At 46.9% G+C, this 27,232-nt stretch overlaps 1 protein-coding gene across 1 annotated transcript in view; it reads right to left on the bottom strand.

Moving 5' to 3' along the window:
- The window catches only part of PHF12 (PHD finger protein 12), a gene marked incomplete at its 5' end in the record, with an annotated part of 31,791 nt that extends 4,727 nt beyond the window's left edge, over positions 1-27,064 (bottom strand). The window contains 10 exons of the mRNA XM_057420792.1: positions 1,326-1,469; positions 2,825-2,947; positions 4,826-5,642; positions 6,743-6,904; positions 7,551-7,715; positions 8,429-8,561; positions 9,672-9,792; positions 10,348-10,735; positions 12,319-12,391; positions 26,809-27,064. Of these exons, the coding sequence (XP_057276775.1) occupies positions 1,326-1,469; positions 2,825-2,947; positions 4,826-5,642; positions 6,743-6,904; positions 7,551-7,715; positions 8,429-8,561; positions 9,672-9,792; positions 10,348-10,735; positions 12,319-12,391; positions 26,809-27,064 (2,382 nt within the window). The remainder of the gene's footprint in view (positions 1-1,325; positions 1,470-2,824; positions 2,948-4,825; positions 5,643-6,742; positions 6,905-7,550; positions 7,716-8,428; positions 8,562-9,671; positions 9,793-10,347; positions 10,736-12,318; positions 12,392-26,808) is intronic.
- Positions 27,065-27,232: the final 168 nt, after the last annotated feature.

The raw sequence follows: 27,232 nt of genomic DNA, 5'->3' as shown, positions 1-27,232 counted from the left end.
CCACAGTGAGGAAGACACCAGCTTCCTACCACTAGCTTCTCAATCGCTTCCTCTTTGGATAATCAAAGAGCTGAGCCTAAGTGTCACTTTGACACCAAAAACCCCACAGGGTTTAGGCCTCTCCTGACACCACATCTGCATGGCAGTTTTACACCAAGAGCGTGAAATCAAAGAACAGAACACGAGGGTTCTGAGAGATTGTTTCCAGAGCCACCTACATCAAGGACACTGGCCACACTGAGTGGCATCACTGGACAAGCAGCACTCAATGAAGCTGCAGTATGCAGATCCCCACCTCTGCCCTGCACAAGTCCTTTGAGCTGTCTGGCTCAAAAGGGCTCACTAAAGGTCTCGTATCAAATATTTCATCAGCGATTCTAAGCATTCCTGCCCCTAAAGGGTGATGGGTTAAGACTGCTGAAGAATTTCCAGACCTCATCTGTTAGGAGCAGCACTGGAACACAGCTCATAGCACAGCTGCTGTCCTACAACAGCGTTCAAAAGAAGACCGACAAAGCATTTAGAGAATGCTGTGATGCTACAGCAGCAGAGCAGGCAAGCACAGAGTTTCAGAGGTTACTGACTGGTAGCAGACTTCCAAAGATCTTATCTTGGATATTTACCCCCAGGCCTAGCAGAGAGGGAGCAGGCAACAGCTTCCACAACAAGGCTGTCCAGTTAGTGCTTGGAAACAGACTAAACTGACTGGGTACAGAAGCCAGTTCACCCTGCAGCTTTAGGTGTTAGCATGCTGATACCAGTGCCCATAAACAAAGCCACTGCTGAACTCGGGAATCTGGAGATTTCCAACAGAGGAGCAAGTTGTTTTCCACTATTTGCATTAGTTGCATTTAGTGTTTCAAGCTTGACAGCAATATTATCCTGCACAGCAATGACAGCACATATATTCTGTGCCTCAGATCCTCCTGTTTGTGTTTGTCTCACAAGCAACTTCTCCAGAAAGAAGGAGCAGGAATTCATGTATTTCTCTTGCCCATATCAAAGGTGAGGACAAAAAAGCAAGCAGCTGAACCTTCCCATTGCTAATTGTAAGATGAAGAAAACACAACTTCACTAAAGATTTCCAGCAGAAAATCAGGAGTTACTGAAGGTATTTCCATTGCCATAGTCTATAAATAATTAAACAGAGGGACCTGAAGGAGTTTCTGGCCAGTGGATATCCAGAGTGGGGGGATGAAAGAAACATGAAAGGCAGCATCAGACAGATACCAGAAGACAAGAGAAGATCTCCCTCAATGGATAAGCAAGGGAGTGCCAAAAAGCTGTGGCTCAACATCAACCAACTATTCTAGGGCTGCTCTTACCTTCAATGTGGTTTCCTACAGGAGATTGCTGATGGGAACTGACACTGCTCGCTAGAGACTGAGCTTTGGAAGGAAAAAGCTGATGTATTCTCTGCAAGGCCAGAAACTTGATCAGCTGCTCATCCAGCATATTTATCTCAATCTCTGTTAATAAACAAAAAGCAATTAGTAAGTTATTCATGGAAAGGGTGCAATCTGAGCTGCAGTGGATTTAACTGTCCCGCTTTCAAACGTGCCATTTGCTTCAACAGCAAAGACTTGACAAATTCTGCAGTATCAAGAATCTTACACAGAGCTGATTTATTACTTCATATCATCTCCTGTGAGCAGTGTGCAAGGAGCGCACTAACCACGGCCACAGAGCTACAACTGAGGCTGCAAGCAGAAGCTTAGGGGAACAAGGGCTGACAAAGCTGAAAACCTGCTGGTCTGGCTCAGAACCAGTGGATCTGCAGAGGTGGGCATCGTGCCCCTTCAGGCAGCAGGTTGGGTCCCTCTTGGGAAGCTCCATTATCTAGTTAGAAAGTGCAACCCTACGTTACAGGGGAAAGGTGTAGCCACCTTTGAAGCTGCTACAGGCTCATTCTTGAGCCACGGGTTTACATAGCAGGGTCAGTTAAACCAAACAGGGCAATTCAGACAGTATTATTGAACTTTAAAACAGATCTGTGGCTGACAGCTCTGAAGTATTGATATTTGTAAAGCCCTACAGAGGTCTGCTTTCTAGCAACAAGCAGGCTGGCTAATCTCTTCTTTCCAAGAGCTTTCTTCACATCAACAATGGGTAAAATGTCAAGCAGAAGAAGCAGAACTTTAACAGCCTTTCCTGGTGGTAGAGAAGTAGCTGGGGCAGGATGAGGAGTTGGGGTTCACCCAAGAAAAGAGGGTCAACATTGGCAATGCCAGAAAGGCTGCTCTTCAGATGCAGAAGTTGTCTCTGGCAGCAGCCTCCCTATGCTACTGACGAGTGCTGTTCATCAATCTCCTCCTCCTCGAGTCACTCCACTAAGGTTTAGCATTTCTTGCCAAGTGCAACAAAGGGAAAATACAAAACAGGCCAGTCTGGAAGCCTGACAGAAGCAGAAATAAATCAGAACATTAACTGATCCATCAGAGCATCACCACTCAGGTGAGCGCTCAACCATAAGGCCTACTGTTACTGGACTTTACAGCCGCCAGGAGCAGCTCTGGATTGCAGAGAGCACCACACCATGGCAGGGCTGCAGGTCTGTGCATGTGAATTCCACCTGGAAAGCTGCCCGTGCAATAGCTTTGTGATCATTCCCCAGAAAAGCTCCAGGCAGAAACACTTCACTGGCCTCGCTGCCTTGGCAACACTACAAGTAGGGAAGCATGTGACATATTTAAGGTAATGTATACCCAGCTCCACCCTCACCTGACTGCAACCCTTCTTTACCTCTGGATCCTTTTCCTTAAGGAGAGACAGAATGCTGTAGGGAAGCAAACAAACAGATACTGATAACAAACTGAATACTCACCGCCGTCCATAAATGCTTTCAGGGAACTGGTGAGGTCCAACATAGCTGCAGAGTTTGAAGTGAGTGATGAGGGTAGAGTTAAAGCGCTTCCTATGGATAAGGTGCTGGGACTGACCTTACCATCTACAGAGAAAGATGGTGTAGAGAAGATATGTCACTGTGACGTTCGTGAGACATGCTCCCAGCCCTCAGGCTGCGCTTCCCTTCCAAGCTGCTCAGAATGACTAATTTTGCTCATAGTCATAGTCATGCTCTGAAAATGGCCTGAATTAGAGGACATTAGCTTTGCTCTGCTCACAGGACTCGTGTGTGCTCCCAACACAGAGCCAACTGCCAGCTCCTGCCTCTCACATCCTGCTGCCAGAGGAATTCTGGACCTATACATTTAAGCTCCTACCCCCTGTTAGAAGCAACAGCAACGACAGACTGTAAATGATGTCCTACAGAGACTGGGAAGATGAGCACCAAACCCCCAGGAGCTGGAAAAGCTAACTAAACCCAGGGCCATTTGCCAAGGAGCTTGTCTAGGTCTGAACATGCCTAAAAAGTACAAACAGCCCCATTTTATTTCTGCACAATTATCAAGGGCTGTACTTCACTATCCAGTAACAAGGTGACAGTTAAAAGCAGATTTTCTTATATGCAAAATAAACCCCTCCTGCTTTGGCACTGACCACACAGCTGAAAGAGACAATGGCAAGTGCCAGGAAACAAAATCCCTTTAATGCGTTGTTGATACCAGATCTTCTTGAATTGGTTTGCTCAGAGCTACTGTAAGCCTGAAATTTATGGCAACACCACCAAGAAAAGGTCATGAATGATTTGTATTTCTGTACTCAGCAACAAAATGTGCACAGTTTAATTTAAGATTTATTGTAAATCTATATATGTACATCACATTAAATGGGGAAATCTAAATATTTACACCTCTCCCGAGAGACACTGCACCAAAAGAATGGTTTAATCTGCATTTTGTAGACTGCAGCAAAGGCAATTAATTAACATCTTAAGTAACTGCAAAATTATGTAGGGTTTGCAGTGCTCTTCAAACCACAAAGCAAGAAGTTTCCTATAGTGTGGGCTCATTTCCACTACCAAAGCTTCTTCCAGTCTTGCATTTCTAAGCAGGGCATGGTCAAACTAGGAGCCTCGGAGTAACCAAGTTTGTTCAGCAATAAGCAAGAGGCCAAATACTCTTGGAACTGCTTCCAAACAAGAGGTGAAGCTCCGAAGTTACTCATTAAGGAATTTTAAGGATAAAAAGCTGTTGCCTCTGTTGCCTGCTCGGATCTAAGCGCTGCATGCAGGCCTGGCACTGAGCAGCTGGGAACTGCAAGAGACATAAGAGAGCTCTGTCAAAGCCAAATTTGAGCCATGGGCAGTTATTCTGACTTCAACAGCTATCAGCATCTCGGACTTGATGTTTTTATACTGAAGGATGGGTATATACACTTTAACAGCAAGGGTTTTGGGTACAACCTGGGACAGAGATGGTATATCCAAGTCCATAACTTCCCTGTATTAACAGACTAGCAGATACTAAGCAGACGACAGCTTCTGAAGTCCATCTTTCTCTAACACCAAGGCTATGCAGCTAAAGACTTCAAACACATCCGTGCTAGGGGACAGAACCATTACACCAGAGCGTTTACTGTGTACACAAATCCCAGGATCAGAATTATCCTGCGAGAACTGCCTTGCAACTAGTGCTTTAAGGCAGCATTAGACACAGCAGCCAACTGATTTAAAACTATTGCTTGCCAGAATTAAACTAATCTACTATCCTGCTTCTCAGGTATATGCAGGCAGCAAATTCACATCCTGTGGCTTCCATGAAGGGAGCCAAGACAGAGGGGACAAACTTCTCCCAGCTCTCCACAGAAAGCACAATCCCCAGTTAAACACGGGCAGACCGCTACAGCCTTGAGGCTCAGAGTAACACTGAGCCTGAACACTTCCTCAGCCTCCGGGGGGGGCCAAGATCAGCTCTTTAGCACGTACCTGAAGGTGGTGCTGGTGAACAGAATCGGTTTGTGGCCCCAACAGCAGAGATCCCATCTCCTGCAGCCTGCGGCGGGGTGAGAGCCCTCGTGGCACTCAGAGGGGAGCCCATGGATCGCAGGTCTGCCGTCAGTGGCGGTCCTATCTGTGCCTGCACATTCTTCCTTTGCAAAGTGCTGGTGGTCTCCAGGCTGGCACAGGAGCTTGATATGGACGTAGGCATACTTGTGACCGGCACAGAACCCCTTTGTGCACAAGAAACAGGTCCTGCTACGTTCTCCGTTTTGACGATGGTTCCGATGGTGTGATTCACAAGTCCACAACTCGCTGGGGGCGTGAGGGGCCGAGGCCACGTTTGCCGATGGGACAAAACAGGGATTGTGTTACCAGACCCAACCAGCCTCTGGGAGTCAGTCAACTGTGCTGAAGATTCGGACGCAACGCCATAGAAATGAGGACCATTGACTTTAATGTCAGAGGCTGTCGGCCCGTTGGAAGTCCCACAAGAAGACACCTTCTTGGATTTATCTATACAAGAGCTGCAGTTGACATCTTCCTGTGACAAAGTCTGCTGGGATTGCGAGGAGCTCAAGGAATTCTGGGTGGTAATCCCTGAGGTGCAGGATGACATGGAATAGAGGGAAGGTGTGGGTGCCTTGTCAGCTGCCTGGTAAGGGTTGGCGAGTGAGCCATCTGCCACAATAACAGGCTTAATATCAGCCTTCTCTGTTTGTTCAGAGTCCCAAAGAGAAGTCATCTGCTTAGCAGATAAATGTTTCAATATGCTGCACTGGAGCGCAACAACACTACAGAGCCACTGGGAGGAAGGAAAAAAGCACAGGTTAGCTCCACAGGCAGACAGTGCTTCAAACCTCAACAGTTACTCAATGATTCACCCAGCTCAAAGAGATTCAGCTGCCTCTCTGTGCTGCTGAGTGCTCAGATGCAGCCTGGAACTACAGCATCTGCTTTGATGCTCATCTAGAATCAGAAGGAAGTTTTGTCCAGAGGTACAAAAGCACAATCAAAGTTACACAGTGTGTATCTCCAGGCCAGGGACAGCACAGAGAGGAGCTGAGATGAAAGGAGGGAGAAGGCAGCAGACGCGCTTCCTCAGCCCCAAACTCCTCCTTCCCCTCTTCACTTGTGTTGCAACTCTTCAGCTGGTTACAAACACATCTTTCACTGATCCGGGCTTCTATCCAAACACAATCCTCCAGCTTTCTCTGTAGCACGCTGGAAAGATAAACTGATCTACCTCGTGTTACAGGGAGTCACCCACCAAAGCTGGGGTGGAGAACATCTTCCCTTTTCACAAGGTAGAGGAAGACCAAAAGATTTATTCCTAGTTTTAAGCTGCATGGTGAATATACACCTGCCACATAGAAGCACCCTTCCTGCGCTAACAGAAGGACATGAAGACACCACTGACTGCAAAGCAACATGGCTTCGTGCTGCAGAATCTGGCAAGAAGTTTCACACAAGGTTTAAACACTCACTTGACCTTGGCTTAAAAGTCCAATTCTCTAGCAATAAAGAGCAGGCCAGAAATGTGACATTAACATACAAATAAATGTGTCAGAGAGCAGCCTAACATAATCAAAGTGGAAAGTATTTCTCCCTCAGCTAGGAAATAGAGATGACATCTAGACAGAAAGCCCTCGACTTCACTCTTAAAGCCAGAAGACTATATCACCACTTCCCTGAAGTGTCAAGTGGGGAGTTTTACATTTCACCTGGAAAGCCAAAATGAAGTTTTAATGGGCAAGGGTGTCAGAGACAAGACAAGTTATCACCTTCAGACATGATTTTGAGACTGGTTTCCTAGACAACTGCTCTGATCATGACTGAAATGGAAGAGGATCTTTGCACCAAAGAAACTACAGACACAGAGTCCAAACATTTGACTTCATTTACCTCCTGTTGTTCTGTCTGGCTGGCTAAGTGCTCAGTGTTCAAAAGGTGCTTCTGCAAGGGTTCCTCAGGGATCCCGTTACAGATCAGCTCGCCATCTCTAATTGCTGCAGGCGCAAGTAACGGGGGTGGAAGCCGGTATTGGGACTTTATAGCATCAGGAACCTACATTGTGGAGAAAGAAGATCACACATGAGAACAATTACTCAAGAATGACTAGTTAAACAAAGTGCCTAACCACCACTCTGCTTCGTCTTCGCTGCTTCCTGACCCAAAGGAACCCTGCAGACAATACATTAGCTGTTTCAAGGACTGAGTACTTCACATTGATGCAGCCATGATGAAATTAATAGCTTTTATTCCCTTAGGTCAGGCGTGACTTCAGCACAACATGGTGGCTACAGCAGAACAGAAGTCACGCCAAAAAAAAGGCCACAGAAGAAGGGAAACCTGGATGGCATTTTTCAGGTGTTCTGGCAACAAATACTCTTTGAGGTTTAACACAGCAGCCCCAATTCTGACGGCAGGGTCACATTCAGGAGGTTGTGTGTTGCACTTTTTATGCTTGTGCTCGATTTAAAGGCTTAGTTGTAATAGCTGAACCTTATGGCTGGCAGCAAAACGAGGTTCTTCAATTCCACCCGTAGTGAAAAGTAACTGCTGACTCCCAGACCTCTCACCACCGCCTCCATTCACACCCCACCCTCTTCCTCCTGCCCCGAAGGCTATCCCTGCAGGGCGTGCCAGCTTCCCTTCCAAACTGGAATACACACACAGGGATTTTCACCAACACCTACTTGTTTACACGTACCTTCAAACCTTTCCTCTTTCCAGACTGAAGAACTCTGCGATTCGGAGGATGTTTCTTATGGATTCGGTTTAAGAAATCCACCTTGACCACGTGCTGAGATATGGTGTCCTGGAACCGGTCAAATACTCGGCACCGATTACTCAGGGTCAAGTTCTTCTGGTTCAGCTGGGTGATCAGATAATGCCACAGGAGTTAGGGATCTGCAGGTCACTCTACTGTACCCTAAGACTTTCTTAATGCCTCGTAGCAGTGGCATCAGCTCAGCTTTAGACTATTTGTTTCCTGCAGCACTAACCATTTCTGTTAAAGGGCACACTGCTGGAGATGAATACAAAAGCATTTAGAGGCCTACTAAGCAGCATCAATGCTCCCAGAAGCAGTCTGTCTGGGCACAAGCCCTTTGTTTCAGCCCCCTGTTTCCTGAGTATTTAAGTCTCAAGCAAACTGCTTTTCCACAAATGAAAACTCCCATTTGGAATGAAAGCTCCCATTTGGAATGAAAGCTTTTTGGGTTAAGCATGCAAAGAATTACTTCCCCTATTTGTAGCACTGTGCTGCTTTGTATCACAGTTCTGGAAAGCTCATCTAGATCTTAAAGAGTCCAGTCAGAAAACTAGACAAGCTGTCAGTGAGCCGCAGTCCGAGCTGTCAGCATCAGTTACAGGAAGGAGTTTCCCCATCTTTACATTTTATTGCAGACAGCAGCATCATATTCCTCTGGAGAGCACGCTGCTTGCAGCGGGAGCTTTACAGGCGTTACAGGGAGCAATAAGAGCTCAGAAGCTGTTTTACATTTGTTGCACTTTGTCCTTTAAATGGACCTGCCAGCTTAAACTCCAGCATCCGGTTACCATACTGCAATCATAGTCCTTGCTTACCACCACATGTTCTATGTGATTTGGGCACATCCATCTACCCAGAGGCATGGCAGTAAGCGGTGGCTCCAGACAATCCATGTGGAACAGGAGTGGGCAATAATCACACTGAATGAGAGGTGCCACTCTGCAACTCCTGCAAAGACAAAACCGCCTCTTATGTCCCATACAGAATATAAACTGAGCACACAGGCAAGCTTGGCTAACCACTTGAGCTTATCTTTCCCCACCAATTCCCCTACGCTACGTTACATGCAACTAAAATTAGGCTTCTGATTTGTAACTTGATCGCTGTGGACCTTCTGCAAGACCCACTGAAGGCAAAAGGACTTGCCCACACACATGAGGGTTTCTCGTTGCAGAACAGGTCCCATGGCAGGAAGAGATGCTGGTGCTGGAAAGCTGCGAGTACCTCTCAGGTTCACATCAGCAACTTTTCAAGCTGACCTTGTCTGTCAGTTCTGAGTGGCTTTGTTTAGAGCAAAATTCAGAGATCAAAAGGAAATCTCAGGTTTAGGTCACTGCATTTTTTTCCTCAGATGAATCATGTGTGAAGCTGGGACGTTTACTTCAACAAGATGTTCTCAGAACAGGCCTCAAACTCCAAAAAGCTACATCTGATTCCCCAGGCTTTAAAGTCTTCACTCTATGACAAAGTCACCAGCTGCTCCCCACAAAAGCCCCCGAGTCTCCCGCCCACTTCCAGAAACTCACTGACTGGGGTCCTGAAATAAAGCTTTTTGGTTTCACTCACGCTTTGCACTGGGAGACAATTGCGTGCCTTTTTTTCTGCAGTTATAAAAACCAGCAAGTGTTTTGCACTGGGTTTCAGATTTACTACTTCAGTACAATATTCCTATTTGCCTTGGGCTTATACCTCTCTCAGCAGATTCCTATTTCCTAAAGGTCACCTCCTCACACATGAGCCATAAACAAATACCTCCGTATTCTACACCATCATCACTTGAGAAAGTAGAAAAATACCCAAGACAAGCTCACGCTCTTCAGGCTACGTTTTAAAGCCTTTTACAGCCACACAAGGCTGCAGGAGCCACACCTACCCTTGCCATGGTTAAACATCTGTTAGTTAGCAAAGATGATTATTCCACCGTTTGTTTAGAGGATTGTAAGCAAGTAATGAAGGAGAATGGGAAAGGGAACAGGTCATCTGTATTTTTCCATCAAGAACTTTGCTCCTGTGAAGGGTGTAGCTACACCAAACAGCCTCCCTGGAAGAGTCGAGTACCTGTTGCATGTGAAGCAGACTTTCACCGGCAAGGGAACCAAACCATTGTGGTCTAACTCATGTTGTGCTTTCTTGACATTCTTTCCTGTGGTTTCTTCCTTTCTCCTCCTCTTACTAGTACCTGAAAGTAAAATTTGACAGGCTTTGGGTTACCCACATAGCGATTTGCTTTCTGATAGATGCACATAATCATCTCGGGCAGAGACAAACAGAAAAGGCAAAGAGAGCTGCTTAAGGCATCCTTATCAACCACTAAATCTAGCCTTAAGTGACACAGACTGTCTTTAAAGGCAGGTGGATTTTATACTTAATCATTTCAGTGATATCCCATACATCAAGTCATTACTTTGTTACTAGATTATCATATCATAAATCAAAATTGAGTATTTTCACAGTTGGAATTTATTTCTTCAGACTGATGATCTAGACCAAGGTGACAACAGCAAGCATCTATCACAAGCACTGATGGAGTGCAGCATGCAGCAGAAGTGTCCCCACAGCTCACATCTGAAAGGCCACCTACTGTTGGAGAGCTGGAGGAGGACCAAGGGTACTTCTGTACCAGCAAGCACCACTGGAGCCACAACTACTAAGGAGTAAGGAGTGGAAAGAGGGAAGATGGCAGCAGGATGCAACTGCAGACACCTTCACCACCACTGGACAAGCCATCGCTCACCTGGAAGTGCTGTGGTGCAGGTCAGTTCGTTCGGCAACTGGAACTGCGTTGGGTTCCTTTCCATGGCAGCAGCAATAAGAAGCTCAAAGGGTCGCTTCAGCTGGGGCTGCCCACAGTCCATTTCTGCAATGGCAGAGTCATCATCCACGTCAATTATGTCCTCATCCACATCATTCTGCTCTGAGTTGGGGGTCTCGGTGCTGGCATTGGATGTGGGAGTGCCAGGCCGGCTTGCTCTCCTTTCCAAGATCCTGGCATGCGCATTAGCCCTGATGCTGCTGCTAGACCTGTCCAACAGGTCTGCGTCACTGGTGGGGGAGGTGGTCCTTTTCCCAGATTTGTCCACCAATCCATTTACCTGCCCCAGCTCTTTCTTCTGCTCTCGCTTCTGCACGACATGAATAGGCAGGCTTATCATGGAGGCCACAAACAAAGCACATCAACCTTGACAAATATGCAATCGAAGACAAACAGCATCTGAAAAGGCTTAAGCCACTTACTACAACTTCCCCCGTGAAGCCTTAACTCGGCAAACCCCATTTGTCTGCAGCTAACAGACAGATGACAAAACAGCTGAAGGGAACCAAGCATGGCGAAGGAAATCAGCACGTCCCTCTCCTTTCAGGACAGCCGTATTTGATCAGGACAACGTTTCACATCATCTAGCCCTAAATACCTGCCAAATCAGGCAACTCTGTTTACTCTGCTAACCCTCACTGAGAAACTCCACAGTGGACTGTTCATTGTCAACGCACCCTATTAACCCTGTCAGTGCATCCAAACCCATGGCAGAACAAGAAGATCAGCTTGAGAATACAAGCACAAGATACAAACAACATGCTGCTATCTCTTGATGACAGGAATCCTGAATGAGGTGGGCAGGGAGAACTGCAGTAGAGGAAAACAATACATTGGGATCACTGCAAGGTCCATTTTGCAGCAGGAGGGGACAACACATGGCCTAGCATGGGCAACTGCGCACTGCTCCAGCATCACCAATGTGGATGAACCAATCTATTTGATCACTAAAATGGTCTGCAAAAGGAGCAAAGTGTGTTAGTAGGCAATTTTTAAAACTGAGAAGTTGGGGACTGTTTTTCTTCCTCCCCCCCCCCTTTTACTTATTTTATTATCATACTATCATATTTATCATCATATTTCAATTTGCAACCTTCATTTTAACTGTTAGCAGATGGCTGAACAGCACCCTGGAAACAACAAGGCAATTCACTGAGGAACAAAAGGCTGAATACAGTTTTCTTCCAATCTGTTTTGGGTGTCACTTCAAGGGAACAGTTGCTAGATAGTTTGGTGCAGTTTCTAAACCCTCTGCTACGCTGCCTTACGTAGGCACAGCAATAAGATGTTTACATTGTGCAAGACGGCTTCCTGGAGAAAGAGCATCAAGGAAAAAAGACAAGCCACAGTCTTGCTCAATCACCTCCTTCCCGTCCTGTTCAACAGCCCAGGAAATCATAACTCACTGTGATTTCACCCTCTGCTGATGTGCAACTGCTGCAAAGTCACACTTCAAGACAACCCCCCACACATTAACCAGAATCACAGCCCTGGTGCCAAAGCTGCATTAACATGACTCCTGTTTCACCTGCAGACAGCTCACCTCCTCAACCATGGGAGCCATTCCCATTTCCTCTGTGCCTCAGCTCTCCCTCCTTTCCAGAAGTGTGTGGGGAAGGAAAACAATTTAAAAGGCACAGCCTGGCAAGAACATGTCAGGCACTTCAGTTCTGGTTCCTGTCTGAGGTTAAAAATACCTGCAGGGTCTCATCAAGACCCTTTAGTTTTCTTTAAGCTTCCTCCTAACACAGCCTCTTGCAACTGCAAGCACAAAGAGTAACCCTGGTGCTCATACGTACATATTAAGAGGTGAGGAAGCTGTAAAACACTGGGTTCACATTTTGAATAGACAGGGTTAAGGGCAGGGATCATGGCTGGGAGGAGAGGCTTTACCTTGCGGCGTACAGTGCAGCGGTGACACATCCATTCCCCCGGAGGCAGCATTTCCTCACTGAGCGGAGGGTTGCTACAAGAGAAGCACAAAGCAATGCTTTATTGTTATTTCTGAAGGCTTCTCTTCATGGGCACCAGCCCGAGTCAGGGTAGCTCTGCAGGTTCTGTTCCCGACAGATGCTCCCTGGTTTTGTCCCCGCATACATCCACTTCGGAGGACACCTCTAAGCAGCCTTCCACAACACCCATCTCACCTCCACCATTTCAGAAGACAGCCTTAGAATTGAATAGCAAAGATAAAAAGATTCGCTTGTGTACAACACATACACCTCCATCCTAAAACTAGTGCCTCCTGAAATAACTTGATTACTCCACGTAAGACTACACAGATTCCCATGCAGCAAGCACAGTCATGTATCCAGGCATTTGCATCCCCTGGATTTGCAGTATGAGTCCAACAGAACAAGCTGCCATGAAGTCTACCCACTGCTTCCCATGTACTCCATCCATGGGGATGCTTACTTAATGGTGGAAACCACTTTCTATCTTAAGGCAACCCAAATACTCTTAAAGGCGTCACCATATACAGCTTGCCTTGGCTATGAAGCACAAGATACATCCTACTCATATGGATTTGTACTTACTATAAAAGCTGTATCACATCAAAATGACATTCTCATTTGGATGCTAGAAATAAACCAAAGCAACTTACATGAAGGAGTAAGGAGGATTATTTCGAGAAACACTTCTCCTCAGTTAGAAGCAGAGCAGCATATGTTAGATGATACTTTCCTTACAGATCCTACTACTAGCCCAAGAACTTTCCAACACCTCTTTATCATTAAGATTTGTTATTTCAGCAAAGTGCTGACTGTTGCAGAAGAAGTGTACATGCTGTCAGAAAAACAGGCACTTACCATGCAGTGGGGCTTAAGATAATACTTTTAAAAGTTTGCCTACTGATGCAGAATGATGACAGCTGCATAGCAAGAGTGCTCCCTTGTGCTCAACACTCAACAGAGAGATGCGCTATCACAGGACCTAGAAGCTCCATTTCCCACTGACTGGGACATCATAGAATCATGGAATAGTTTGGATTGAAAGGGATCTTAAAGCTCCTCCAGTTCCAAACCCTGCCACAGGCAGGGACACCTTCCACTAGAGCAGCTTGATCCAAGCCCTTGTGTCCAACCTGGCCTTGAGCACTGCCAGGGATGGGGCAGCCACAGCTTCTCTGGGCACCCTGTGCCAGCGCCTCAGCACCCTCACAGGGAAGAACTTTGCCTAAGAGCTCATCTCAGTCTCCCCTCTGGCAGGTTAAAGCCATTCCCCTTGGCCTGACCCTACGGGCCCTTGTCCAAAGCCCCCCTCCAGGTTTCCTGGAGCCCCTTTAGGCACTGGAAGCTGCTCTAAGACCTCCTTGGAGCCTTCTCCTCTCAGGCTGAACAAACCCATCTCTCTTACAAGCTTACAAGACCAGCCCAAGAAGCCACATGAGCGTGGGGAAGCAGACTGCGGTTCACTTCAGGAGTCTCCATACTGTTTATTTCACCTACAGACAGTTATCAAGCCAAACCCAAGTTAAGCTTTAAGAAGTCTCCAGCACCAACAAGCCAGCGACGATAAGACACGTATTTGTTGGCCGGTAAGAGCTGTGCTCTGCAGCAAAGGGAGAGGCTGCCTTCCTCGAGAATCTTGCTCCTAGCACAGGGAAATGGCTCAGGATCCCAGCCCAGGCTCCCAAGCTTGAGCTGTAAAAACAAACACGCTTCCTTTGTTTAAACAGAGTCCCGGCGAGCCTTGCCCCGAGCGCACCAGTGTGCCAGCAGCAAACCTCCGCAGGTACCGCAGCCACCCAGGGTCACACTCGGCCTTGCCTGGAAGACTGAAGGAAGACAGCAGCAAGAACCAAACTGGCAACAACCTTAGCGTTTCTGGTGTCAGGCTCCGGGGAATTCAGTAGAGCCAACACATCTGGCAGCCATTTTGAGGAGGAGAGCAGGCTTTCGGAGGCCTCCGTGTTCCAGGCGCTCCAGAAGCGCAGCGCTCCGCGTATACGCGCAAACATACCTGCAGCTTATGTTTCTCATTTCCTGGAGGACTTGGATGAACGAGAGATCAGGCTCTAGACGCGAGCACCAAAACCTCGACTACTGGCTGCTTTACGTGAAGCCTCAAACGTTTGGCTGAAGCAGTGAGCCCCAAACCGATAGAAGCAGGGAAAGGGGGTGGAAGGAGAAGAGGAACAAATGACCCCCGTGTGCTTGCTGCGGTGCAAATCCATTCCGAGCCCTAAGGTGGATCCTGCAACAACAACTGCTAGAAACGGAGCTCTCAGATCTGCAGCTACAGCGAGCAGGGATTCATCAGGCTCATTCCCCCCCCTCCCAACACCTCAGGGGGAAAAGAACCCACAGTATTTGATTTGTTCATAGGGAATTCATCCCTCTGAAGGCACCGACGAGCATGCCTGAACCGCTGGAAACACGTCTGCCCCATTCCAAGCAGCGTGCCAGGGATCTGCATGCTGCCAGATGCCTCCTGGTTATTTGTTTTAACTGTTACCTCAACCTGATGCCTCTTACAATGAAACAATTAATGCCACAGTGAATCCTGAGAGGTGCCGAGGAGAGTTTGAATGCTTTTCTTCCTCAGTGTGTATGTTATTGTCCCATTTGTTATGCTGAACTATCTGCTCAACAACCATGAGATCCTACATGCACAGTACTCTTAAATGACAGCTTGGAGAAGTGTTTTAATGAATGCTGCTACCCAAAGGCTTGTGGAAGGAGGGGGAAAGATTAGTTTCAGACCAGCAGCGAGGTTTTAGCTCTCAGAGTAGCCTCCTGAGTTTTTTTGCTTGCTGTCAGGGCCTAGCTGCTATAGCAAGTGTATTAAAAGACTGATTCTGCTTCTCCTGGTTAATGAACTGTTCATCAAGGCAGCCTGCTGCACTAACAAAGACTGATGAACACTGCTCCTGCACCACTGGCCCCTCTGTGAGCACACGGCGTTTCCTGGGTCTTAGCGTAAAGCCAGGGAAGCGCTAAGGAATGCTGTTTTAATTGAGTAGTTATGACCACATCTGTCAACCTTTTACTGTAAGCATAAGAGAAACTGATTTTTAAGTCTGAACAAGATACTTGATCTTCATAACCACAGCAAGAATTAACATTCTGGCAGGAGCACCATGGCCCTTTTTTCCTTATCTTTCTTAGGTTCATTAGCACGCAGATCTCCAGTCCCTAGTGCTGGCTGCCAACAGGACCTGCAATTGTACAGCACCAACTTTATCTTCACTTACAACACATCTCCTCCCAACTACACACCAACGAGTTGCACTGTTCTGATCCACCGAGCCTTTGTTTCAGAGTTTCCCCTTTTGTCATCACAGGAGAGAGCAGTGACCAGCACTGTTTTACCTGGAAGGTTTGGTGTGCCCCAAATCAAACACGCTTCTGAATTGAAGATAAAGACAGCGCTGAAAAACTGGGGCTGGCTTTCAAAGTTAGGATCTATACAAACACCTGGAAGACCAACTCATACAAAGCCTCTGAAAATCAAAGGAGATATTTATCACTGCCTATTCAAAAGCCACTACACGGATAGGAAGTCATTTGCCATATGATGAGCCTCATGGCTCTTTTCTAAAGAAAAGCCATCTCCATGAAATTCAAACTAGATTTATGTTGTCAGGATTTGCTCTTCCATGGTCAGAACATCATGCAAAGCCTCCCTTAAATAAAGTTTAAATGGCTATGAAGAAATAAAGAAATCTTCAAGAGTTACCCACACATTAGGAGTTTTTATCAAGCAAACAACAGCAAGAAGCCACTTAGCTTTTCAATTTCACACCCCGGAGCTCTCATCCATCAGATGCCTGTTGCAGTCTGAATCCCGTAATTACTCTTCACTTTGCTGACCTCAATAAATAAGTAAACAAACACTCCAAGGAATGGCACCTTCTTCACTATGAACAGGGCTACAGCTCTCAAAGGAACCAGTTGGAAGCAAACCTGAAGTTATTTACACACGGCATTCCTGGTGGCCATCTTGCGTCAAAGGCACGTTGACACTGCTGAGAACACACTCCGGACCCACCAGGATACAGCCAGCTATCAGGCTGGGATCGTGGTGGCAGGAAAACAAACCAGTGTCTGGGGAGGCTTTCTTGAATAGCTTGTCTCTGATGTCAGTTGTTTTCAACATCTGACTTAAGGTTTTCTTTTCTGTGCAGAGGAAGATAGCAACTCCACGAAAAAATTGTAGGCAAGAACATTTAATCTTCTAAATAACTCAGTGACAGGCTTATAATGAAGGATGCTGGTTATGTTTGCCAGTTAAAGGAAGAAAGCTTTCGGCTCTTCTATTGGACTCCTATTTATCCCAGTGATGGGATAGAGCTACAGCTGTTCTACCAGCTTCATAAAGAACAAGGCTTCCCGGCTTCCAACAGCAGCGCCTCAATGCCAGCCGCAACTAAAACAAACCAGGAAACCAACCTCACTGTCAGGGCATTACAAACACCCCATTGAGAAACACAGAAAGTCACAGCACTTACAGATTCAGGGCTTTGAAACAGTTTTACTGGTTCCAAGTTACACACTTCTGCTCACAGCTGCTCCAAAACAGGAGGAGGACACCCAGAGCCTCTACCTTATAGGTAACAAAAGCACATGAAACAAGCTATCAGCCGTTCCAAGTTTCTCCCCACTGCAACTCCCTTACCTTCCTATTGCAATTCTTGGACCAATGGAAAGTTTACTGTTTTCTGAAGACAGAAGTCAAGATTCCAAGAGGGTTATTAGGAATAGTGTCAGCTCTCTCCCCTGTTCCAGTTTCAGGATTATTCTTCAGCACAAACTACTCAGTGAAGGTCTCCAAGTTCTGCTGATTGACATGGGTAAAGTCCCAACGCTCAGGAGTACAAGAAATGCCCCATCCCTGGCAGTGCTCAAGGCCAGGTTGGATGGGGCTTGGTGCAAGCTGCTCTAGTGGAAGGTATCCCTGCCTGTGTCAGGGGTTGGAACTGGATGAGCTTTAAGTTCCCTTCAATCCAAACTATTCTATAGTTTTATGAGAAACAGTCGCCCTGATAATGCTGAACATTTCTCAAGCACCAATGCAGACACCACCAAACCTTACATAAACCAGACATAATCTTTGCTCTTTATAGACTTGCAAGCATGACCTGATCACATTAACTCTTACCGAGTTTCAGGAACTTTCTGGTCTCAACTAGGCTTGCCTATGAAGTTTTACCTACTTGAAGCCAGTAGTGCAATCCGCACTACCTACAGACCATCAGCCACTAGACTTTTATCAGTGGTGCATCTGCTCCTGAGGGAACTAGTGAAAAACACTTTGATAGCAGCCAGCATAACTTTGTTCACACTGAAGTGAAAGCCCTGAGAATGTATAGAAAAAGTTCTAAACTAGTAACATCCAGCAAGGAGACCTGGACAGATCAGTACACGGTTATTTTGGCTGCCACTATGCAAGCAAGGGAGCTGAAGTGGCCATTTCACAGGTCACCAACTATCCCATCAGCTGGAACAGTGCATCTGCTTAGCATGCATCTTTCCAGCAGCATGGCCAGAGTTGGAAATAAGGGTTCAGCAACAGACAGAGAACAGAAGGATGATTAAAACACCATTTTATGGCCAGACAGTGAGAAACAAGATGCACACAAGGACAAATTAGACTAACATAATCTGTCCATGTGCCAGTGCAAGAGTGGAGGAAGACTGCAAGTTAAGAGTCTAAGAAGTAACACGGACAGGTATGCTAAATCCCAACATTTCATTTACTAGGTGCTTATCTCTGCCTTCTAAACCAGCCAGTGTTCACCACTGCAAGGGCAGAACATCATTCAAGCCTCTGGCAGCAGTAAGAACCACAAACCAAAGCACTGGGGTATTGTGAATTTGAGTATTTTGAAGCCAGTGAAGTTATTTACTTGTACCCAACCTCAAACTGCTACTGCTAGTCCCATCCTGAGAAGGGAAAGCCAAGTACAACATCATGGATGCATGTGTCATCCACCTTACCTCACTTCCCTTCCTACCATCATCAGAGTCCTCCCCATGCACAGCCAGTCCCAAGGAATCAAGAAAGTTCCCTCACATGGGATGCAGCAGAACATTTCTGTCTCAAGCTTGACAAGCAGGAGAGTCCAATACACTGGATAAGCTGCATGTACACATGTGATCACCTGATGTAATTAGTGACTTCTATTTATGGAGAGAACCTGGCCCACAGAGACCATTCCACAGACAACCCTCATTAAAAGCTGACAAAAAATAGTGGGTTTTAAGATATTAAACTTCCATGAAGGTCTAAAACCCACCAAGTGTACGTCTAGATAAATAAATGTGCTTTAAAAACTGTATAATACCACCTGAGGCTTCCTGATCTGGTTTTTCAGTAAGTCTGGTTGGTTAACAACTCTGATACTGGTTAAAAACTCTGATATTTGGGACATATCTGCTAGGGAAGCATGCAGCTTTGTATTTCTAATCAGAAATCATGGAATTCAACAGGAAGACGTGTTGACTTTGGAAAATTTGGGTCAGATGCAGAAATTCAAGCGTTCTGCACATCCTGACTCCTGTTTCTTTTCCATGCATCACTCATGCCTTCACTGCAGACAATAGCAACAATAGCCTGAATTCAGTGTCCAGGTTCATTGTTAAGTGTTCAGATCTTTCCAGCACCATCTTCTTAACAGATTAGAAGTCATCTTCACAAAGCAGGATGACACACAGGGCAGCACCAGGAAAAAGAAAGGTCTGAGGAACAACACAGCTCGAGTGAGAATCACTTCATCCAATTTCGCCTTTAAAGAACAATAAATGAAGAGACATCTCTGGTGGGGGAAGAAAAAAAATAATCAAAACACAGGTCTGAGAGGTTTCAGAGGAGCGACCACATTCAGCCCCAGCCATCCTGAACACGTTCAAAGCAGACAGGGGTGAAAGGACAGAAGCAATAAGGTGGAAAAAAGGAAAGCAGCACATCAGAAGAGGATGAAGGACAGACCCATAAAAGCAAAAGGATGAATCTGTCTTCACACAGACACAAGTGAAGTGTAATTCTGACATCTCCAGGTAGACGAGGCTTTCCCATGAACACAGGGGAAGAGATGGGAAAGAGCAGCGATAGAAAAAGCCACCAAAAGGAGGGCATGCATTCTTCTCCGCTTTTTCCAGATCACCTTCATATCCTGCTCCTGTTGCTATTCTAGATGGAGATCACTGGGAAGTTCACATGCTGTTTGCCCAGAGTCAGAGGCTGTCCAGGCAGGTGTTTCACACCAATCACTAGTGCACGCCAGAAATTCAGCATGGGGTTTGCAGCCTCCTAAATTGCATCCTCAGGCCACTGCTTTCTGCAGGCTTCAAAGTGGGTAATCTCCAGCTCCATCTAGTTTACTTCAAGTGACTCGTGCAGAGCAGACGTCAGCAGAAATAGGTTAGAGCTGGGTTCAGGCACCACGCTTCCCTCAGCTGGCCGAGATGCTCTTTGCCTTTTGTACTCATGATCAGACACACCGACTGGAAGAATGACTTATAGATTCTTTTCCCTTCATTTTTGGCCATAAGAAGCATTTACTCCATACCCTAAAAAGGTATGTAATGGCATTACACCTGACATCTGTCAACCCCTTTGTTAAAGGGAAGGTACAACGCCATTTTTACTTGGCTTACAGCTACTGGATACCACAGCATTCCTTTGAGGAAGCTGGGCAGATATCCTGAGAGCAGTGGAGTCGAAAGCAGCATAAATTGACTACAAAAAGGAGAAAAAGCCAGTTGTGACATTCTGACCATGCCACAGAAATCACAAGTTTAGCCAGTAACCTGACGTGACAAGATGCTTTTTGCTTACATTCCCTTCTTTTAAACCCACTACTTCATTTCCCTACAACAAATCCATACTATAACCTCGGATACATTAGCATTGTCACAACTCCTAGCGTACTTCCGGACTGGTTAAACACAGGTACATCCTCCTCACATGTGGTTTATATTGCAACAGGCAGCACACCCTGACCATACAGACTTTGTAACACTTGCTCTCAGGAAGATAGAACCTCCTTCCTGCTCTGGAAGCTCTCTTTCTTCTTGGCAGGTTCCTGCTATTTGCTACTGACTCAAGGATTAATAAGGGCTCCGGAGCACAGGAAAAACTCAAGAACCCGACACCTACCAGTGAGTCAGTCCAGCAACAAAACCAGCTTAACATCCATCCACTTGTGTGGGTCAATAAACAGAATTGATGTTAGTGCCTTTATTATGCAGAAAGGCTGTTTCAGTATTGATGCTACAACTGAAATCCTGAATTGACTCTGTTCTATACAAGGAACCAGCCAGAAGCCTTGCCCTCCATGCAGTGTGTTCTTCACACCACCACAACAGCACCTACAAGCCAAGTCAAAAAGGTGAGTTTCAGGAAGAAAAAGCAGCATATTTGGTCCTGTCTCTTACCAAAAATACACAGCTCTGTTCCTGACAACACTGTGGGGGCTTTCCCCACTCGAGATGTCCTTCACACCCTCTGTAAGAGAAGCACAGCCTGATGCTAGACATGCTCATCATTACCACTTCCCATTTACTACCCCCACCTAAAGCAATGCTGAGGAATGTAAAGAGAGGGGAGAATTATGAGTATTACATGATTTTGTGTACTAAACACAGTCCTCCCATTCCCAAGATCCACAGCCAGGTGTACAATCTTAACAGCTTGTCCATGATAAAAGACATGAGGCAAGCTAAATAAGGTGAATATATTTACAAGATAGTGCTAAGATCTCCATAACAAACAGTCATTAGCAGATTAGTATTATGAATCTAATCCAATTAAGAATTTCCTTTGCAAATGCCTGGAGGAGCTGGAATTCCTCTGGGAAGACCTTTCCATGAGTCACGCCTGCAGGTCTGACATACCAGGAAAGACCAGCTCTGAAGCAGCATGAACAAAGGCCTGAACCCCACCTCGAAGCCACTGCAATCTACTGAACTTCAGGAGTCCACAAAAGAAAGAGTCCTCAGTCCCACAAGTCCCAGTCAACAAAACTGGCACTTTCCCAAGCAAAGGGACAAAACAGCAGAGAACTTTCCTTATTAACAGTCTCATACCGTGCCCTTTAAACAGCTCCAGTTCATTATGGACGTTTCACATAATGCTAGTCCATACAGCAGCCATGCCTGAAGACAAAGTGTTAAGTTAAGCAGCTAAACATCCCTTCTTGACTGTGTCAGAACCCTAATGCTTTGCTCCTACCACTTTATGCTGATAGTGAGAGCAGCAGCTGTGATCCACAGCTTGATCTGAATGCCCAAACTCTTGCCCATGCTGCAAAATTTGCTCACTCTCAGTTTAACACGAGCACACACAGGTGAGAATCGTGGTTTGTAAGCCCCCAAGTCAGATTAATTCATCAGATTCTTACTGTGAATGGTTTTGGGGTGCCCTCAGCTTAAATTGGTAGATTTGGGCTGACCTTATCTGCCTTTGCATGGAGAGATTTAGGACAAAACAAGGAGAGGGAAAGGTCTCATTGGTACAACTTTGCTCAACAGAACTGCCAAGACTGATCATGTTACCACATCTGCAGGCACATGCGCAGTGACCCTCCACAGTTAGGAACCAAGCCAGTGCCACTGCTTCCTTCTGCTTTAGGATGGAGACCAGGCTGGTCCCAATGCTACCAAATATCAGAACCAAAGACACATAAAGCCCAAACTTCAGAGGGGGGGAGGTGTTAAAAAGTACATACTTAAAACTACTGTTTTAACAAACTATCAGTAAAGGTGGATACATTTAAATTAATGTTTGGAACAGAAGAGCTTACCCTGATCTTCAAAATGCACTCACAAACATTCAAGCAGGTGTTTTGCCAGTTATTTAATGTAAAAACTACCCAGAAAGCCTCAAAATACAAACTTGCTGCAGTTAAACCACAAGCTTTTGAAGCTGTCAGAAGTGCCAGCAACACAATGAATTCAATGTACAGAAACCTGCTCCTCCATAGTTCACTATGAGAGATGAAGCTAACCTCTCCAGCAGCATTTCTGGCCATCCTGCCACTCCTTGCAGCAGCAGATGCTTCAGACCATTCAAAGCTTCACCTGAAACTCTGGAGGCAGCCAAAGATGCCCGTTAGAGGAAGGATTAACTAACACAATAGACAGGCTAAAGTTTCCCTCCCCTCTCAGAGAACAGATATTTCTGTAAAAAACCCAAATCCAGACCAAATGCCAAGATAAAAGCAGGACACTTCAGACCTGAGTAAAGGGGGGAAGAGTTACAGATGTCCTACCTAACACAACTTTTTTCCATTCTTTGTGCAAAGCACTTACCCACTGTGACTCATAGAAAATATGGCTAGTTTAAGCTTCACTCCTTCTCTTTGCAGCTCTGTTACTCCAGTTCTTCGACAACTTTGGCAAAGACTGCCAAATTGAAGGAGAAATGGAGCCAAAGGCTCCAAATATAAACATGGAGAGGGAAGTGTTGATGGAGCTAGCAGGCCCTAGTATGGGTGCAGCGTACCTCTCCCAGCAGCTAAGGAAAGTGGTTTTGCTGGGCAGTGCCATCAAACTGGTACTGTCTGTTTAGGGTAGGGGGCAGCTTTAGGTACCTCAGGTCACTTTGCCGTGCTAGCAGTGCCTCACAGCCAGCAGCAGGGATTTGTAAGAGGGCCGTGAAGAGCAGCATTCAGTAAGGTTGGTCATTCTGGGCTCCTCCAACCAGAAACTTGGGCAGTTAGACTTAAAAAACAGGGATGAAAAAAAACCCCAACACAAAACTGTTCTGTGTTAGTTCTCCCTCCTGTTGTCACTCCCCTCCCCCTGCTTGTTAACTAAACTTTTCCTCTCCCAGGGATCTTTCTAATCCTTCAGCGAAGCTGTAATGAATTTGCAACATCAGGCACTCTGCAAACAGGCTTCAACGTGAATCGAGTTTACCACGAGCTCCAGAAAACACAGGGAATTCTAACAATCACATAGCCAGAAGGAGGATATAAAAGGGGAAGAATAGAATAGCACTGGAAAATTGGGTTTCAATCATGTAAAGAAGGAGCGTACACCATTCCCAGGGGCCTGGGTTAAGGCAGAACATCAGAATGGAAATGCAGGCTGCACCATTACCCAAAGCAGCGGATTATGGGCAAACAGCATAACCAAAAGCAGACTTAAGAGCTAAAAAGCCTTCGCTCTGTTTCAAGAATTACTAAGGACTGAAAAAAACCCAGCCCTCTCTGTAAATTCAAACCTGAAGACAGTCACCTGACCACAATATTAATCCAAGTATGTTGAAATTAAGTGTCTGGAAGGGATTTTACGCTTTCCTGTATCCCTTCCACCAAGGCACTTTATCTGCAGCCTGGCTGGTGATCCTCCTGCTCCGTGGGCTCTCACAGTACCTGCAGGAGTTTCATGCCAAGCAAGAGGTTCTGAAATGGAGTTGCAAGAAGAGCTGACACACTGACAGATGAATGAGGAAGCCACTTGCACAGTGCATCAACAGAACTTGTTATTTACCATCAGAGATGCGCAATACTATCAGGCTCGGAAAGTTTGGGGGATTTTGGCCGAGTGCCTTCTGTTTCCTGCAGAAGGCAACAGGTTCAGGCCCCAAACTGAAGTTAAAGCAAAGTGCTGAAGTTTGAGCACCACACACTCACCTAATGAAGCCAACTTGCTCACTACAGGTTCAAGCAACACGACAGAGAAGACTTCTTGACACAGGAAGACACAAAACTAGCTTATGGGCTACTGAGCTGGGTTAACTCCTGGGTTTGTCTCCAGTCGCCTGCGTGACATGGGCTGATCACACCCTTGTCATTCATTGTCTTTGATAGTATGGTCTCTCTACACAGCTTTAATCAACTGATTACAAACCCCAGACCAATTAAGAGCTGCTCTTCTTAATTTCTCTTTAATTTTTTCTATGCTGATAATAAATGCAACCTGGTGCTAAAGATTGCAATAAATATTTAAAGAACAGGTAAGCTGTCGACACTATTCAGCTACTATGCCCCAGCAGAGCATTTAAACCACTATTCAAATGACTTCAAACAAGCATTGCATTACAGCTGCTACTCTTCAAATACAAAAACAAAAGGAAGCAGAAAGGAAGTTACAACTGCTGCCTTTATGCCTAGGTTTATAGCCAGAGCAGAAGCTTACTGCAAGGAAGATGCAGGTGGCAAAGGGAAGAAAACAGGAAAACAAAACCTGAGCATCCCTTCTAGACAACCTGGTTCACGGGAAGACCCTGGCCAAGCCATGGACAGGCTTCCACGAGGAGGGAGGCAGAACCAGACCCAAGCCAGAGAGCTTTAGGTGAAGCCTATCTCCTGTGCCACCCTAAACCGTGCCACATCCCACAGCAGAGTCTGTGCCATTGTCAAAAGGATACCCCAGGAAAGGCAACAATTGAAGTGAGAAAGCCTCATCACAACTGCTCCTTCCATTTCTGTTTCAAAAGGTGACCACCTAGCCAAAAATATGTATCTTTAAAGTAATTATAATGTAACTAACTCAAATACAGCCAAAGCTTTACCGATACCCGATTTACACAACTGCTTCCCACTCACCAACTACAAGAAACTTGCCATATTAAGCCATGAAACTCAGCCAGATTTAGCCATGCACAAAGCGGTCTCATTTACGGTTAGACTTAACCAAGACTCAAGAGTCAACCAGGAAGCCCTACAGCATTAGTCACAGATCTTCCACCTCAAAATGTGAAGCTTTAACCATTGCTCTAGCCTCGCTAAGAGAAAGCTCAGGATGCACTCAGCAGCATCTGAAAGCAAACACTGAGTTTTTAAGCACCTATGCCACGGAGAACTTAAAAACCCACCCCCAAAGAACTTAAATTAAAGCCCATCAAGAACGCTGGACAAAAATAATTAAACAATTAGTGTCCTCCTAGTAAATGTTAGAGGATCTGCACTACCACCAGTAGCACTTCCTGAGGGTAGGAGGGGATGATGTCATGGCTGCATGCTACAGCATTGTCGGGTTCGCCTGGCTACACGCTGCTAACGGGACACTCCCTACAGAACTGTGACCACACACTCGGTTTTCCTGGTATCAGCAATCAGTTTAATAAGTGTTCAGAGACCTGCAATTAGCATAGAAACGCAGTGCAACCACCAAGTAAAAAAGGGGGAGAGGAAAAAAAAGCAGACAGCCAGCTGTAACAGGGTGGCAAACAAAGCTCCAAAGCATGAAAGAGAGAAAGGAATGTGGTTAAAAAATCTCCCCTAAGGAAGAATACTCTCTACGCCCGAGCTCCAGCTGTTTGACTTGCCCCGCTCCCTCCTCCACTCCATTATCCATTCTGGCTGTGCTAATTTAACACAAACCGCCTGCGTCAACTGTTGAAGGGGAGATTCGGGTAAGGCAGCCTGGGATGCATCCAGAAAAAGGGGAAAAACTTTGGGATGGAAAGTTGAGGTGCTTTTTGGAGCGGGTCGCTTTGTGCCAAGAGCTCAGGAAGCTGCAAGGGAAGGCAGCAAGAGTCCTTCCCCGCTGCAGCCTGCACCGACCAGAGCTTCACCACCGCCTCCACATGCACCTCGGCTCCCACACTGCACCCAGATTTGCATGCAGGGAGATCTGCCTTCACCCACAAAGCCACCCAACGCCCTGCGAGAGGATCCTAATGCCCCCCAGTCCACAGCAGACACTGCCAGAGCAGGTCTGGAGTGAGGAGGAAGAGGGGAAAAAAAGGAGGGAAAGGAATAAACCCGGCCAATCTTAAAGCCTGGAGGGCCAGATTGTCCACAGGGAAGGTGCTTTCACGTTGGAGGGAGCACTGCGAGGGTTTGGAAGTCACAAATGCAGCCAAAATGGCGCTGAGAATAAAAATATAATTTAAAGGAAGGTCGCCATATTGTAAACAGTGAGGCAGGGAGACACAGAGACAGCAACCTCCATTATTCCCAGCAGCTGCAGCAGCACGGAAGCGCTGGGAATGTCAGGCCTGGTGCGGAGACGCCACCGCCGCTTCCTTCCCTCCCTCCGGCCACAGCGCTCCGGAGGGTCCCCCCCGCCCCAAGCAAAGCACCCTCGGAGAGGGGTGAGGAGGGGAAGTTCCCCGCTGGGGAGGGTGGAGGAAGGCCGGGCAGGGGCAGCAGCAGCAGCAGCGCGGGCAGGCCGCGCAGCCAGGGCCTCGCTCCTCCTCCAGGCCTCTCGGCCGCTGCTCAGCACATAAAGAAAGGAGGGTGGCGGACCCCCACCCGCAGGGAGGGCAGCCACAACGCTCTGCACCCCGGCTGCCGTGGATTAACCACGGAGAAGGGGATGGACATGAGGGGGGGGGGGCTGCAGGTTTGCACCTCCTTTTTGTTCCTGTCGTGCACCCCCCTTTTCCCAGCGCAAAGCTAACGGGGAGCAGGAACTGCTGGAGGGAAGGTGCTGCCTGGGCCGGGATGGCTGGATCCGGAAGGAGGACAGCGCCGAGCCTTACCAGCACTGGAGGTGGAAAGCGGCGGGGCAGTGATCGCAGCACAGCAGATCCCCTCCTTCCTTGCAGCTATCGCAGCTATCGTGGTTAGTGGCCCTGCCACTTCGCCTGGGCTCCTTCTCGGGCCTCCTGCTCTTCTTTTCCCCATCTTCACTCTTGGGGGGAGCCAGGAGGGCCTGGATTTGCTGCACGGACAGACACACAGACAGCGCCTCTGAGGGGCTGGCACCGACCCTGACCCCAAGCGCCCTTCTCCCGCCTCACCGACGAGGGGAAAGCGGCCCCCGGGGGGGGGGACGGGACGGGACGACGGGACACAAGGCCTGTGCCGGGCCCGCCCCGCCCGCCGGGCCCGTGTCCGGAGGACCTCTCCCGGGGATTGGGCGAGCTGCCTCCGTCCCTCCGCACTTCCTTCTATGGCCACGGG

Source organism: Pezoporus wallicus, unplaced genomic scaffold (genome assembly GCF_028554395.1).
Source record: "Pezoporus wallicus isolate ANWC-B61680 ecotype Strahan unplaced genomic scaffold, APGP_CSIRO_Pwel_v1 contig_14787, whole genome shotgun sequence".
Lineage (NCBI taxonomy): Eukaryota > Metazoa > Chordata > Aves > Psittaciformes > Psittacidae > Pezoporus > Pezoporus wallicus.
This window is presented reverse-complemented; position numbering and strand designations above follow the sequence as displayed.